The sequence below is a fragment of the Daktulosphaira vitifoliae genome, unplaced genomic scaffold, assembly GCF_025091365.1.
Source record: "Daktulosphaira vitifoliae isolate Bord-2020 unplaced genomic scaffold, ASM2509136v1 Scaffold_2, whole genome shotgun sequence".
In the NCBI taxonomy this organism is placed as follows: Eukaryota; Metazoa; Arthropoda; class Insecta; order Hemiptera; family Phylloxeridae; genus Daktulosphaira; species Daktulosphaira vitifoliae.
This window is the reverse complement of record NW_026099573.1, coordinates 15,372,673-15,388,030: the sequence shown is the minus strand read 5'-3', so window position 1 is coordinate 15,388,030 and position 15,358 is coordinate 15,372,673. Positions and strand designations below refer to the sequence as shown.

General features: G+C 25.2%; 2 protein-coding genes across 2 annotated transcripts in view; one reads left to right on the top strand and one right to left on the bottom strand.

The window, feature by feature from the left end:
* The window catches only part of LOC126898003 (dynein axonemal heavy chain 10), a 50,412-nt gene that overhangs the window by 21,072 nt on the left and 13,982 nt on the right, over positions 1 to 15,358 (bottom strand). The window contains exons 22-37 of the mRNA XM_050671950.1: positions 13,920 to 14,085; positions 9,186 to 9,344; positions 6,710 to 6,970; positions 6,382 to 6,636; positions 5,875 to 6,151; positions 3,742 to 4,019; positions 3,419 to 3,683; positions 3,152 to 3,366; positions 2,908 to 3,096; positions 2,654 to 2,836; positions 2,418 to 2,595; positions 2,208 to 2,351; positions 2,019 to 2,148; positions 1,768 to 1,960; positions 1,514 to 1,711; positions 1,304 to 1,448 (exon numbers count right to left, since the gene is read on the bottom strand). Coding sequence (XP_050527907.1) covers positions 1,304 to 1,448; positions 1,514 to 1,711; positions 1,768 to 1,960; positions 2,019 to 2,148; positions 2,208 to 2,351; positions 2,418 to 2,595; positions 2,654 to 2,836; positions 2,908 to 3,096; positions 3,152 to 3,366; positions 3,419 to 3,683; positions 3,742 to 4,019; positions 5,875 to 6,151; positions 6,382 to 6,636; positions 6,710 to 6,970; positions 9,186 to 9,344; positions 13,920 to 14,085 — 3,236 coding nt within the window. The remainder of the gene's footprint in view (positions 1 to 1,303; positions 1,449 to 1,513; positions 1,712 to 1,767; positions 1,961 to 2,018; positions 2,149 to 2,207; positions 2,352 to 2,417; positions 2,596 to 2,653; positions 2,837 to 2,907; positions 3,097 to 3,151; positions 3,367 to 3,418; positions 3,684 to 3,741; positions 4,020 to 5,874; positions 6,152 to 6,381; positions 6,637 to 6,709; positions 6,971 to 9,185; positions 9,345 to 13,919; positions 14,086 to 15,358) is intronic.
* Positions 9,565 to 10,378, top strand: LOC126899786 (uncharacterized). Its single transcript, XM_050674983.1, has 4 exons — positions 9,565 to 9,603; positions 9,810 to 9,956; positions 10,046 to 10,207; positions 10,283 to 10,378. The coding sequence occupies exons 1-4, from the start codon at positions 9,577 to 9,579 to the stop codon at positions 10,298 to 10,300; spliced, it is 354 nt and encodes a 117-aa protein (XP_050530940.1). The 5' UTR covers positions 9,565 to 9,576; the 3' UTR covers positions 10,301 to 10,378.

Below are 15,358 nucleotides of genomic sequence, written 5' to 3'. Positions count from 1 at the left end.
GATGTTTTTTGTACTTAAAACTGCCATAACTTTTTCAAAAATGAACAAATAAAAATAATATTTTTTTGTATTGAAAACCTTAGATATTACCTTTCATTTGATATCATTTTTTTTGAAAATCTAACACTTAACCTGCTCATTGGGGGAGATTTAAAATAGCAACTTTTTTACAAAAACTAACTTTTTCAACTTAATTTTTGAAAATGTTCCGGAAATACTGCGTCCTTTAAACATATATCAAATTAAAGCTTATTTTATGTACTATAAAATGAAAAAAAAAAATTTGTCCCGACATCTTATCTTCTATGTGCAAATGGCTGTCGAAAATTTAAAAAAAAATGTAATGTTTGCGATAAAAATGACCTTTTATCGGGATGTTTTTTGTACTTAAAACTGCCATAACTTTTTCAAAAATGAACAAATAAAAATAATATTTTTTTGTATTGAAACCTTAGATATTTCCCTTTCATTTGATATAATTTTTTTTGAAAATCTAACACTTATTCTGCTCACTGAGTGGATTTAAAATAGTAACTTTTTTACAAAAAATAACTTTTTCAACTTAATTTTTGAAAATGTTCCGGAAATACTGCGTCCTTTAAACATATATAAAATTAAAGCTTATTTTATGTACTACAAAATGAAAAAAAAAAATTTGTCCCGACGACCTATCTTCTATACGCAAATGGCTACCATATTCAAAAATATGCTATTTTTGTATGAAAATTATGGGTTTTGTATTTTATTTTAATAGAAGTTGATGTTGCTTTTGCAATTATCCAACAATTTTTTAAAATTAAACACTATCTACAGATTTGCATCGAAGCGTTTCTTATGATAGTGATTTTAATCACTGTCAGATTAAATCTATACTGAACCCAACTATGCAATGTCTGTGATTTATTTTAGTCAATTATATTTTTTTATTTATCAGTTAATTGTGACTTTTTAAAATCATTCCTTATAACTTAAAGGGGTGTCTACTTTATTTTTTTCAATGGCAACGTACTTATTTAATTATCTTATAAGATATAAAGAATAAAATAGAAAATTATCTAATTAATAAATGACTGGTCAATAACACTTATTGAACCAGAACTTCTGAATTTTCTCTCATTTTTATAACTAAGTAGGACGAAGAGTACGGCTAGGAAATGACTAGAATAAATCAAGAAATATATGTAGCCAAAAAGATAAATCGGTTTATGATAAATTGATCATTCTAATAGGTGATATAGTTTAGTAAGGACGGTAAACCACAAGTTTTGTTGATTTTTTTATAAAAGTAATTTTTAATTCGTACCAATAGATATTTCCTTTAATAAAGATTCACAAGCAGAAGTTTTTTCAGCCATTAAAACTTGTTGCTCTTCTAATTCTTTATTAAGAATCACTAATTGTACCTCAGCTTCGTCAATTTTTCGTAAACCTACTAGGAGTCTCTCACACTATAATAATATTAATATTGAAAATGTATTTTTTTTTATTTATAATTATCAATTCAAATTCATACTTGTTGTGTGATATTGCTATCTCGTTCATCGATTAATTGTAAATACAAAGTAATGAAATCTAAATAATGTTTTGGAGTTAGGTAAAGTTTTCGTCTAAGTTTTAATTGGAAATCCAAAGTATATCTACTCATGCTTTGATGAATGTACATCACATGATTTAGTATATTTATTCTATTTTCTTCGGTTATTTTCGGTGCCTATTATTGATAAAAACATTTATATTAAACATGAATTTTAATTTCTAAATTTTTACTTTAGCTAGAAATGACTCTGCAACAGCATATAAAGCTTGAACGGGCCACGCAAATATCCAATTAATACATGTATTGTTTACCAAACCAGGAAAATTTCTGCATCTTATTCTAAGCTCATCTCCAGGAGACATAGAAAGAACTACATGTAGATTATTGACGCATGTTTTTAAATAATACTTCCAACAAGAATCTCTGTATATAACGATAAATAATAATATATATTAATTTAAGTTATACATTAAATATTAACTTAGCATTCCCATAACCAGCTACATTAGCATCTTTTCTGACTTGGTTTATAATACCATCTTTTTCCTCTTCAGTAAACAAAGCTGGTACTATTCCAATTGTTAAAATATTATTGATAATTTCTAAAAAACCTATCGATACACTTAATTAAAAATTTATCATTTAAAAGAATTATTTAAAATGTGGTTACCTTCTTCAACGATTTGTGATTGATTAAAAAAAAATACTGATTGCTTTTTGTCGACACCCAACATCAAAAATAATTTTTTAATGTCATCTCTAAACGTAATTTCATTATAACCTCTATTTAATAATATTGAAAACATTTCACATCCTAACATTTTTAACAAAATTACCTATTTTGAAATCATTTTAAATGTAAGTAAAAATTAATTATTACCTGCAGTAAACGCTGCTAATTTAGTCATGAGAGCTTTGCCACTACCACCAACACCGACAAGCATAGTGTGGCCTCTATCCATTCTTAGTACTCTATGAATTCTAGTTAAATGTTCTAAAGCCATTTCAAACAATACTATATCAATTTTTGTATTTTTTTCGTTATATTCAACCAAAATCTAATACATGTAATTGTTCACATAAATAGTTTTAATTTTATTTAAATATATTAATTACATCTTGAAAAATATTTAATATGACGTGGTATTCTTTGTAATCTTCATATAACCTAACTTCCTCTCTATCCAGAGAATTTTTATAGTCACCGAATAGTAAAGGGTTTTTTAGTATTTCTTCAATATTATCTGGATAGAATTGTTCTAAAGCTTCTCTAATGCGCTTTGTCATTAAATCTTGATCCTAGAAAGTGAAATTTTGAACAATTAAAAATTACAAAATAATTAAATTAAATTAAGGAGTTAAATTGTTACCGTAAGATTATTTAATCTATCACAAATTACGCGACTAAATTCATTTCGCCACACTCTAATGAAATAATATATATTATTGAAAATTATTGGGCTAGTTAGTAGCAATCCACACGTTATTCGACTGAGATCTCGGAGGTTAAAAATATAATGAAATTTGCTAGGAGTTGGTGGAAGTTCAACTAAAATTGTCTAAAAAATTATGTAAAATTTATTACTTTATTTTAAAGTAAGATTTTTATTTTACCTTGTATAGCTGAAATGTCATTTTTAGTATATTTGAAACGCTTTCTTTTATTTCTACGGCAAAATCTTGTGTATGTCCTATAAGAATTGATCGGTAAATGTGGTCAATTGTCTCACTTGAAGGCGATGACATGCAATACACCGAAAACATTGACATAAATCTAGGATCAACTTCATTGCGGCCACCCCCAGCTTTCCCCATAGCAGCATAAAAATCTATGTAATTAAATTAATAATTTTTAAAACACATTATACAGAAAATTTTTACATATATCTATTAAAGTTCTCCAATTTAATTCTTTTCCGCGATCGTACATTCCTCCACGTTCTAATAAAAGTTTTAATAACGCTATTGGTTGTTGTGTGCCATACGTGTCAACTTGAGGCATATTCATATTATCAATAAAGCAAATTAATTTTTTCCCAATTGGGGGTCCATAAATATCTTTTGTACGCTTATCTACGTTGGCTTCAATATTTTTCTGTACATCTAAAGAAGTAGTTCTGGATGAGAAATTCAAATTGGTTTGTATCTAAAAAGTATAAAATTAGTATTTTTTAAAATATTAAAATTATATACACAATCATTACATATCGAGATGGATTTAAAGTTCTAAGAAAGTTTTGCATTGTTGCAGTTTTAGATGTGCCCGTTTCTCCAACTAAAATCACTGGACGTTTTACATCATTCATTAAACCTAAGAGCCACGTAATACGAGTTGAATCTACTGTAGGTACAAGTATCTCACTAAATCTAGCATTAGCGTTGTGTTCATAAGGAGCTACTATAGTATTCCATGGAATCCAAAGTTCTTGTTTTGTATCTAAATAATAATCATACCACGTTTCCTCATGTGTTGGAATGAATTCTGAAGTACAAACATTAAGAGTTTTAAATATTACTAAACACTTAAATAATATACAGGGTGCAAGCAGGTCATAGATGAGTACAGATCGTACTGGTGTATATTTAAAGTGCATACTCCACCCATGTTCTACAGAGTGATTGTTTATAAATTATTATAATTATAATTATTATTATTATTAGATTATACATTACTATTCATTATAGACACTTATTTTGCGGAAATTATTAAAAAATTTTAATTTTTATGGAAAACATTGTTTGGTTCAAAAACTCTTCAATAAGATGTAGTAAAATATTTTTTTTTTCAATCCATTCAGGGATAAAAAACTTTAACATTAATTTTCTTAAATGAAAACCTCTATTTTTAACTTAATAATAGATAAAAATCAGCACAGTGGGGTCGCGGCACAGTGGAGACATGTCATAGTTGGGTCAAGTATAGATTTAATCTGACAGTAATTAAAATCACTAGAATAAAAAACGCTTCGATGCAAATCTGTAGATAGTATTTAATTTTAAAAAATTGATGGATTACAAGTTTTATGATTTATAAGTGTAATATATTTATAATATATAAAGGGAAATGGTTTTATTAAAAAAAAAAAGTATGTCGAATAAAAGAGGTATATAAATAATATTTCTCATGAAAAAATTGTATTGATCCATACATTTTTCAAAAAGTTATTTTAGAGTTAAAAATTTTAAATATAAATTCGAGAATTTTAACACAAAAAGTGTTTTTAGACCCGAAATTTATTAAATGTCATATAATGTTGAATAATCAGCGCGGAAAAAACTACCATAAAAGCGATTAATGGCCCATTGAAACTGATTATTTTTGACCATGGTATTCCAAAAACTAAAATAGTAATGAGTTTCAATTTTGAATACAAATCTTTAAACAATTTAAAAAAAAGAATGGTTGATCGGATAAAATAATCATAAGATTAAAATAGTTTGTACATTTTTCTTTTAATCATATTATTAAAGTGTATATAGAGTTTTCCATTTTAGAAAATTATTATTAAGATTTTTACTCTGGAAGGGATAAAAAAAATATTTTCTAAAATATTAATAAAATAGAATACTAATAAAATTTTCTTCTTAAGAACGTGTCGCTGATAAAATTCTGGTTGATACTCCCTTAAGAACTAACTTAAAGCATGACTGAACTCTAGAGCTTTCCAATCACCAGTATATCAAACAGTATATAAAACCCAACCCAACAGTATGAAAAGCACATTCTTAAGTTGTTTATGTTATTATCAAACATAACACAACTTTAACACTAACATTTTATCTTATAATGTTTACAATTTTAACAAATTATTTGTCAGGTGACACCACAAATTAAAAAATATATTAAAAGATCTTTTTTAATTACTTGAGTGCAATTAAAAATTTTTATAATTATTTATATTATTATATTATTATATATTATATGATTTATAATTATAATATTTATAAAAGTACAATATTATATGCCTATCAATACAATAATCTATCTCGAAAATATGACATTTAGAGATAAACGAATTCAAAGTTTTGTCCTTTTATAATGAGCTATGATGTGTATAAATATTTTTTTATTTAAAATAAAAACATGTTGAATTTAAAAGATAGAAAATAATAAACTAAATTTAATTATTTCAAAATGTCAAAAACTTTGTTATATGTCCTTATTATATTAATAATACAATATCATTAATTCTCTTGATACCTAGGTCAATTTAATAAAGTGTATATTTATGGCCAATATTAAAAGTAAGCCATCCATTCTAAATAGCATATTTTTCTAATAGCAGTTAGTGGTTTAATAGAAATTTAGTTTTTAATTTTGAAAATAAAATACATACTATACGAAGCTCTTTTATCAGGTAAGTCATCTATAGCTATTAAGCCCGAAGTTTTTTTGACTAAAGCGTCAAATATTAGTCTACCATTTCCTTCTAATGTTGCACCCAAAGAGGCGTACAAAGATGAAATAAAAATTGCTTCTAGTTCGTCGGATATGCGTACTTCAGATAGTAAATTTGATGATATTTCAGTTATTACACTTTTTGGACTTTCTGTGAGATCTTCAACATTATTTTGTTTAGCAAAAGCATCTAACATATAACACATCTGTATTACCTATGATTTTATAAATCGTTAATTAATATTTTAATATTAATAATTATAATCGTGTATTAATATTTTTCTCGAATGGAATAAAATAACAGGAAACTACTATATTATGAACTTTTATCATAAAAATTCGAAATATTTTTTAAAACCATGATTTCGTTCTTTATGAAATTATAAAGTTAAAATTTATTTAACGAATATTACAATTTATTAAAAATATTCATTTGTTTTCTAACCATGTTTAATTTCGTTTGAGGTATAACAAGTTGTAATGGAATGAGTTCTTCAAATCCACTTTTTCCTTCTATAATTCGATCTAAAAGTAAATGTACATATTTTTCAAATAAAAAATTCAATGCTTCTCGTTCAGTATAATTTCTTTTTAGCAGATATCGATTCCAGTAAGGCATGTAACCAAGATTTTTTGGGTCTACATACACCATACCTGCTCGAGAAACAGTAGCTGGAGAAGCATACTTTAAATCACCAACCTGTGAATAAAAAAATATAATATTTTTTACAGTTATATTATCAGTTCCAAGTATTCATATCTATAAAACTAACTTCAAATAATAATGCACAATGTGGAAGTAATCGTATACGCTCCCCATTAGCTAATGTCAATAGTTTGTTATCATCCATCACCGAATTCATATTTTCTATCCATAACGCATCAACATCTCCATCAAACATTATGTATCTTCTTTCAGGTTTGTCATCTGGTATAGGTTTATTTATTTCTCTAAATATATTAGATAACAACCCATCTGTCCAATCCCTTGTAATTGGATCCAATACTCCATACAACTCGATTACAGAACAAGCCTAGGTGCATTATTTATTGAAAGGAGAACCCAATTCAGTCAAAAACCTAATACTATCGCAATAAAACATAGAGGCATTCTATATGAAAATATTATAGTGTTTAAAACTGCAATCAAAAACTGTTGTATGATAAAAGTATAAGACAATTACGTTTATAAATTTATTATTAAACAACAAATAGGAGTGTTATATCACACATTTATATTATATTTAAAACAATTATTTCATTTCAATCTTTACTTGTATAAAATTTATGTTAAATCACAAATTAATTAGGTTTCCACTTATAAAGTTTTTCTGTTAAAACTTTCAAAATAAATTGTTTTAGCTTCGATGCGAAGCTGAGAAGGTATTAATTTTACTATGGTGTTTTTTTTTTTTTTTTTTTTGTGAAAACTACTTTTTCTCAGCTCTTACTGGACCGATTTCTTTTAACAATACGTCAAAAGATCATAAATTATACTTCAAATTAACTTTTGAAAGTGTTCCAGAAATACTGACACTTTTATATAAATCTTAAATTAAAAATAATGTAATATACTTTATTATGGAAAAAAAAAATTTCGGACTTTATTTTATCTTCACGTTGAAAATGGCTACCGTATGCTATTTTTGTAGAAAAATATGTATTTTATTTTATTTTATTTTAAAATAACTTACAAAAGTTTTTTAGTTAGAAAAAAAATTTTAAATCATCTGATTTTAGCTCATATAAATTCATTAACTTTAATAAATATCAAGGACCCTGTCACTGTAGTCCCCACTCGTTTGAAGAAATTTCTTATTCATATTAAAATTTTTTTTCTATGTGATTTATTTTTATGGTTTTCATATATTAAACTAATAGACTCAATTAAGTAGATTTTTTTAACAACATTTTGATTAGTTTTTTTAGTTAAAGTAAATCATTAAAATTAATTATCTTCGGAATATATCATATGTAGAATATTTTTAATCGCTAAAAATTACTTAGAAATGATTACTATGATTTCTTTTTAAGTGATCTATTACAATAAAAATGCAAATACAATTTCCTGACTGCATATTAATCTTATCAATGGTATTTTTTTTATTTATTAATGAAAATTTCAAACTTGAAATTGAGCTTAAAGTTATGGCAACAAATTTAACTTTTTTTATTATATACTTTCAAAAAGTCAACGTCAAAATACCAAAAAAATAGGCTAATAATGATATTTGGCAATGCTTATTTTTAAAATATTAAAAAGGAAAATATGTAATAATAATTTCTATGTTATTCTTTGTGTTGAAATAGATTGAATAATAAATTATAATAATATCTTTTTTACTTTAATAAAAATATTTTCAGACCATTTATTTATAATTAACAACAAATTGTTATCTAAAAACATTTAAAAAGAAAAATTATCTGTGTCGAGCCCTTCAATTTTTATACACGTTTGCCATAAAAGTAAGAACTACTTTTTAATTTTTTATACATTCTCCGAAAAAATTACAATACTAATTTATTAAATATTAATTTCATATTACGTTGAATTGCTTTAATAGATATTTATTCAAAATTTATATTTATAAATCAACTACTAATTAGGAATAATGATAGAAATAGGAGTTAATTTTGCTTTTAGAATAATCAATCAAATTCTTAAAATTAAAGACTATCTACAGGTTTGCATCGAAGCGTTTTTTATGATAGTGATTTTAATCACTGTCAGATTAAATCTATACTGGACCCAACTATGCCACGTCCCCACTGTGTTCGGTACTTTTATTTTGAATGTATACAAATATTATTCAGCAAAGTATTATTTATGTAATATATTATATATTTTTATATTTTATGAAATAATGAAGAAAACTTATTTTTAAGTTAAAAAATTTAGAAGAAGAAGGATAGTTAGTGAAAGTATAATTTGATATCTGTTAGTGATTAACTGTTAGATATCATCTATACTGGACCCTTCTATACCACATCCACACTGTACCACACTGTAAAAAATTTATTAGATGACACTATTTATTTTGCTTTTAATTACAGTATTACGGAAAAATTTCTTTCATATCAGAAATTATATGAAACTTGCTAACCAAAACACTATAAACGTCCAACGTTCATATTCGAATCACTTAAATAATATAACCGGAATACGGTCTAAGATTTCATGACCGGTTTAAAAATATTTGAAAAATTATTCTAAAATAAATTTAAAATTATATAATTATTTTTAAATACCTTCGGATTTAAAGTATACAAATATGTTGGTAGTTTTAGAGCTGTCTGTGCACCTACTAATGTATTAATTAAAACAGATTTTCCTCCGCCTGTAGGGCCAACTATCATTGTAGAATGTCTGGTCATCATTGTTTCGTACACTTGAATAATTTTATCCACCTGAAAAGTACTCTACTACTAAGTATATAAATAAAGTATTTACATGAAACGCTTGTTTCATGTAAAAAAGTTAATAAAAGACTTTGTCCAGCTATAAACAAAATAATTTAAAAATGTGTTTATTTTTGTTTGCCAAAAAAAGTACACTGCAATGGAACAACATTTAAGTTCACTACATTACAGTCTTCGTCCAGCTAAGAATCCAGTTATCATTGAAAAATTTAAAAGTGAAATGAATGAAATAAAATATATTTTTGATGTGAGAATAATTTACTAGTTTTTTTATCACTAGTTTTTAGTCAAAAAGGTTATTAATCATTTTGAAAGGCTTTCTAATTTGCAAATTTGTAATAAAATTAGTGGACAGATAATTGTTTTATATTCTTTTCCTTAATATTTTATTAATTGACCTTAAATATTTTTCCAATTAATATCGGTTGTTATAATTATACTATTTTTATTTAGAGTGCTAAAAATTTTACACACTTACCTAAAGATCAACCTTCAATATCAGGAAAATTAATATTTGTTCAAGAATTACATCTTAGAGCAAAAAAAACAGCAATGCTACTTACTGACGTGATTCAATACGATGAAAGAATATCACAACAGGTTTAATTGAATATTTTATAAATATCTTTATAATTTTTAATAATGGTTTTATACCAATATATTATATTGTTTATTTAATATTTCTTTAGGATTTTTCAATTTATATTCGAGTATCTAAAGAACTATTTGAGTTTCAAACCAATGAGTTTAAAAAATGGATGAATTATGCTTTAGAAATTGAACAAAATAAAACAAGAGACACATTATTATTTTTTGATGAAAATACCAAAATATTTAAGTGTAAATTTGATGTATGAAAATAAATTACTGATTTAAGAAAAAGAATTTAGTATAATAATTTTAGAAAGAATTGTATGGTGTCATAGATGAAGCTGTACAAATGAATTTAATGGGATTTGATTTACCAGATAGTATAAAATACTTGATTATGCTATTAAAACAGATAAAAATTAATGTAACCAATATTGAATGTTTGGTTGAAAATGTTCGTGAATTGATAAATAAAATGAATATTTTTGAAGTATGCAGCTTTAATATAATATTATAAACAAACTAATTTAATTAAGTGTTTATTTTTGTTTGCCAAAAAAAGTACACTGCAATGAAACAACATTTAAGTTCACTACATTACAGTCTTCGTCCAGCTATGAATCGATATAGTTGTTTAACAATGAATTTATCTGAATTTACGAATAGTGCAATCCACCGAATAGCATATATGAGTACAGTTTTAAAAAGAATTAAATTGGTAAAGATTTGCAGCTAATTTAAAAATACTTTGTTTTTATTTAAAATAACTTTATTTAAAATAGGCAGAACAGAAAATTGTAAAAAATATAGATTCCTTGAAAGATTTAATATTTTTGCCAATCGGAACTAATGAAAATATTCAAGAATTTCTGGTAAATTACTAAAAATAGACCTATTATTAAATGAATAGCAAATCTAATAGTTGTTAAATATTTCTAAAAAAATTCATGCGTAGAAATGAATATTTTTAGATGCTTGTGCTTAACACTTTTTTAGTAATATTTTTTATCTTAACAATTACTTTTTAATTTACATTAAGGATAATATAATAATAAAAATTTGAATTCTTAAAATCAATAACTTATTATGAATGAGATCACGTGTAATAAATGTATATATCCCCAAAAAAGTAAAAATCTGCTTTGGAAAACAGTAATCGTTTTTCATATTCAATATTAATATGAATATATTATTTTATATTTAAATCGTAATATAATTTGACTAAACAATATATTTTTTAAAAATATCAAAAATAACTTCTTATAGAAATGTAATGTAAAATTATCAAATTAATTAATCGAATAATAATATAATGAAATAGAAAATATACGATCAAAATATTCTTTTCACTTATTCTCACATCATCATCGCTCGTTAAAACCCTCTTATCATCTCTTTTTATAATTTTTTTTTTCTTACTTTTACAAGTCTATATTCTTTTTTTTCACTTTCCTTTTTTCTATAACTCATAAGATAAAGTTTAAGAGGATTAAACTCGCCTTACTTACTCACACTGGGCTTCTTTGGATAAGCTTTTTGTACTCCATCAAATCTCCTCTTATTTTAAACTTTTAATTGCTTTTTCTTACTCTCTGTTTTCTGAACGCTCTTATCCCACCACCACATAACATGCCAGAATCATGGAAACCGTGATTCTGGTAGTTACTCCTACTCTCATCAACAATCTCCTTTGTGGCAGCAACTTTGTGTATGATTAAAAGACTAAAAGTTTTTGAACTACTGCACTTCTTTTTTCTTATTTTTCGGACGTTCTAATCGAATTTTATGTCCTACTCAAAAAATATCTTTATATTTATTTTGCAATTATAATTAAATTAAAAAAAAATAGTATTCTTAAATGTGACCATTCACTTCATTTTTTGAATAATTTATTATTTTTTTTATTAGAACTGTTGTCATATGGTGTGCCAAATATCTGAAGTTTTACGTTAAATATCACAAATATCATCTTGGGAATTATGTTCTCAAATTACAAATTTAAATATCTATTTCTTTTTACTTTGAAACCGACTATATTCAATTTTTTCTTCACTTAATATTTTAAACTAACGACAAAACTGATACATGATATATTTTTTTTACTTTATTTCGCAATTAGGTAATAGTTCTATGAATTGCTTTTTGTGTTTGCTTCTTGTACTATCAATTTGGTCATTAATTTTTTAACATCTTTAACACCACATACTATGATCGGTGGTGATTTATGAATTTTTGGGAAAGTTTTACCAATCATCTTGTTGTCATAACAGTCAATCATTGTTGATATTTTTATTTTTTAATTTATATTGAAATAACTATATAATAACTGGAGGTATTGAAAAGTGTACAATGATAATACTTCAGAAACTTGCCTTCCAGAAGAAATAATGTTTTTAAAACCCAATCATAAACCAAAATTTTGTGATGCTTAAATCTATACCAAAATGTTAATTTCAAATTTGGAGAACGTTCTAAAAAACCAACCTTCCTCTAAACCTACATTAAAGGTAATACAATGCATTGGATATGCAGTTACTAGAGGGTGTTTTGTTATATTTTTCTGTAATGATTGATAACGCCTGGCGTTTTATGCGATAAAACCCTCTTTAAGAATAAGTAAGATTATTTAAGAATAACGGTTTAAGAATAAGTAGAAGTAAGACAAAGTATATAGAGTATGAGTTTGATAAAGGAGAATACGAGGTAGGTGTAAAGAGAAGTTCAGTGACAATAGGTGAGAACGTGATTGAAGAGGTAGAAAGTTTTAAGTATTTAAGGTCAGTTGTGCAAAAGAGTGGTGGTATTAACGAGGATATAAGACATAGAATTAAGTGCGGTTGGTTGAAGTCTATAGAAGCGTCTGGCGTCTTCTGTGATAAAAGAATTCCGATAAGGCTGAAATGTAAATTCTATAATACTGTAGTGAGGCCAGCTATGATATATGGTTTCTGAGTGTTGGGTGGTTGATAAAAAAATAGAGTAGTGAATGAGTGTAATAGATTATCCGAAATTTTGATTTTTGTTAATTATTGGGCGTGAATTAAAGATAAAAATCGTACAATTTTCGGAAAAATGGCCAATTTCAAAATGTTTTGCGTAACAACGAAACATATATATACATTCAAAGTAAAATTAAATTTTTGAAGTACTATATGATAAAAAAAGTTAGACGTTTTGACGACTTTGTTTACCAAATTATTGAGAAAAGACAAAATCATCATACAATTTATTTTATTTTCAATTTCAATTAAATTTCAAGCAACGTATATTAAGATAAAAAAAAAAATGGAAAATTAACGAATTTTTTATTTTTAGGTGTTATAGGACCTTAAAACCAAAAATCATAAAAATTTTGGTAAAATTAATCAATTTTATAAAATCTTGCATGCAGAATTGTTTACATCGTTCCAAATTAATTTACATTTGAAATTTATTTAATATAACATATGATTAAATAAAGAAAAACGTACCAGTGTCTTATCATCTATGAGTAATAAATCTCTTAATTCAAAAACTATGTAACTTTCGGTAGATTTGATAAATTTATTTTTGATTTATTTCAAATACGCATCAAAATGTTTTATTTCAGTAATTTCAATAACTGACAGTTATTAACTATTACTAATCTAAAAAATATCTTAACTCCACTGAACTGGATCCTCCACTCTACTATATTTTAATATAAACACATTGACACTAAACATACATGTTTAAAATAGACACAATAACGAAACAAACATGTTTCTTGTTTAGCTATCAAATAACAACTATAATTCTTTAATAAACAAAGTAAAATTTCCACTAAATTTAAAGTTTTTATAGTGAATACTCTCCTTAAGAAATCCAATTTAAATGTAAAGGTATCAACTTGTCCCACCCTTCTCTACAATAATGACTATCTAAAGTATTTAGTTTAATAGTTATAATATTGTATTTATTGTTTGTATTATATAAATAAATATTAAAACTTACTTGATGAGGTAAACGCATATATGATTTCTTTTTAAGTTCATCGTCAACAGCTTTACTGAATTTGGGATACATTACCCTGGGGCAATCTAAACCAGGAAATAGATCAGAGATCAATCCTAAGAAAAGTGGTACATCGTCATATATAAATTTTGGCAAGTTCATGTCCCTAATAAGTAAAACTTATTATAAAATGTGTTAAAAATTAAGATTTTTGTTTTATATAATAATTTAATTTTTCTGATGTTACTTTTCTTTTATAAAATCATTATGGATGAAAAAAATTGAATATTGTGTATAATTTTCTTTTGTTTATGTTATGTAAGGTTAAGTAGGGTAATTTTAAATTGACATAGTTGTAAAAGAAGTTTGATACTTAAAATAAAATAAACAAATAGGAGTTTTATAAGATTATAAAAATAAACTCATTTTCATTTAAGAAGTATATTTGTTATATATTAGTGGCTGCACTGTTAAGCAGCTAGCGTCTTTGTCCCCTCTTTGATTAAGATGTCATAATGATGTAAAAAGTGTATGCTCTTATGATTTTTTAAAAATAAAGATTTTACTGTAAAACATAACTTGTTCTTTTTTTTAAAATAAGTATTATTAAAATACATAACACGGTAATTTAACGGAAAATTTTAAAAATTTTAAAAGAAAGTATGAACTATATATATCAGCTAATGACTTGGAAAATAAGTCAAATAAAATTAAAACTGCAATATTACATTCTTTTATTGGGGATGATGCTAATGAGCTGATTGATACGCCATATTGTACTATATTAAGTGGCTTAGAACAATATTTTGAACCTAAAAAAAATTTAATAATAGAACAATTCAAGTTTTTTCAAAATCAGCAAGAAGGTGAATCATTTGATCATTTCTTAATTGATCTAAGAAAGCAATCTAAAAAATGTGAATTTGGTGAATTGAACAATAATCTTTTAAGAGTGAGGATAGTTCTTGGTATTAATGACAAGAGACTTCAGGAACGGTTATTAAGAGAACCAAAATTGACTTTAGAACAGACTGTTGAGTGTTGTAGAGCTGCTGAAGCTGCTAAACAGAACCAGTCAGTAGTAATGTCAAAGGGTGATTCTAATTATTTGTCAAGTAATCCATTGGTTGATGCTGTTATTTATAATACTAAAACAGAACATTCTAAAGATTTCAACAAGTTTGATGATAAGTCAAATGGGTTACAAAGTGGTGGTCAGTCCAGTCAATCAATGAAATATAAAAATCATGACATAAATGTTTTAATGTATGATTGTAAGAAATGTGGTCGACATCATGGTCCTAGGAGTTGTCCAGCCTTCAATCAAAAATGTAAGATATGTTTAAAATTTGGTCATTTTGCTGTAGGATGTAAGTCAAGAATTGTTAAAGATAAGAGTAATTTAAGTAATAATGTAAATAATAATAGACAGGTTAGGG

Bases quoted from the DNA above. Each gene is read 5' to 3' on its own strand.
- LOC126899786 (XM_050674983.1), top strand. From the start codon at position 9,577: ATGAATGAAATAAAATATATTTTTGAT. The intron at 9,604-9,809 runs GTGAGAATAATT...ATTTTTATTTAG, and splicing joins AAATAAAATATATTTTTGAT to AGTGCTAAAAATTTTACACA. The intron at 9,957-10,045 runs GTTTAATTGAAT...ATATTTCTTTAG, and splicing joins ATGAAAGAATATCACAACAG to GATTTTTCAATTTATATTCG.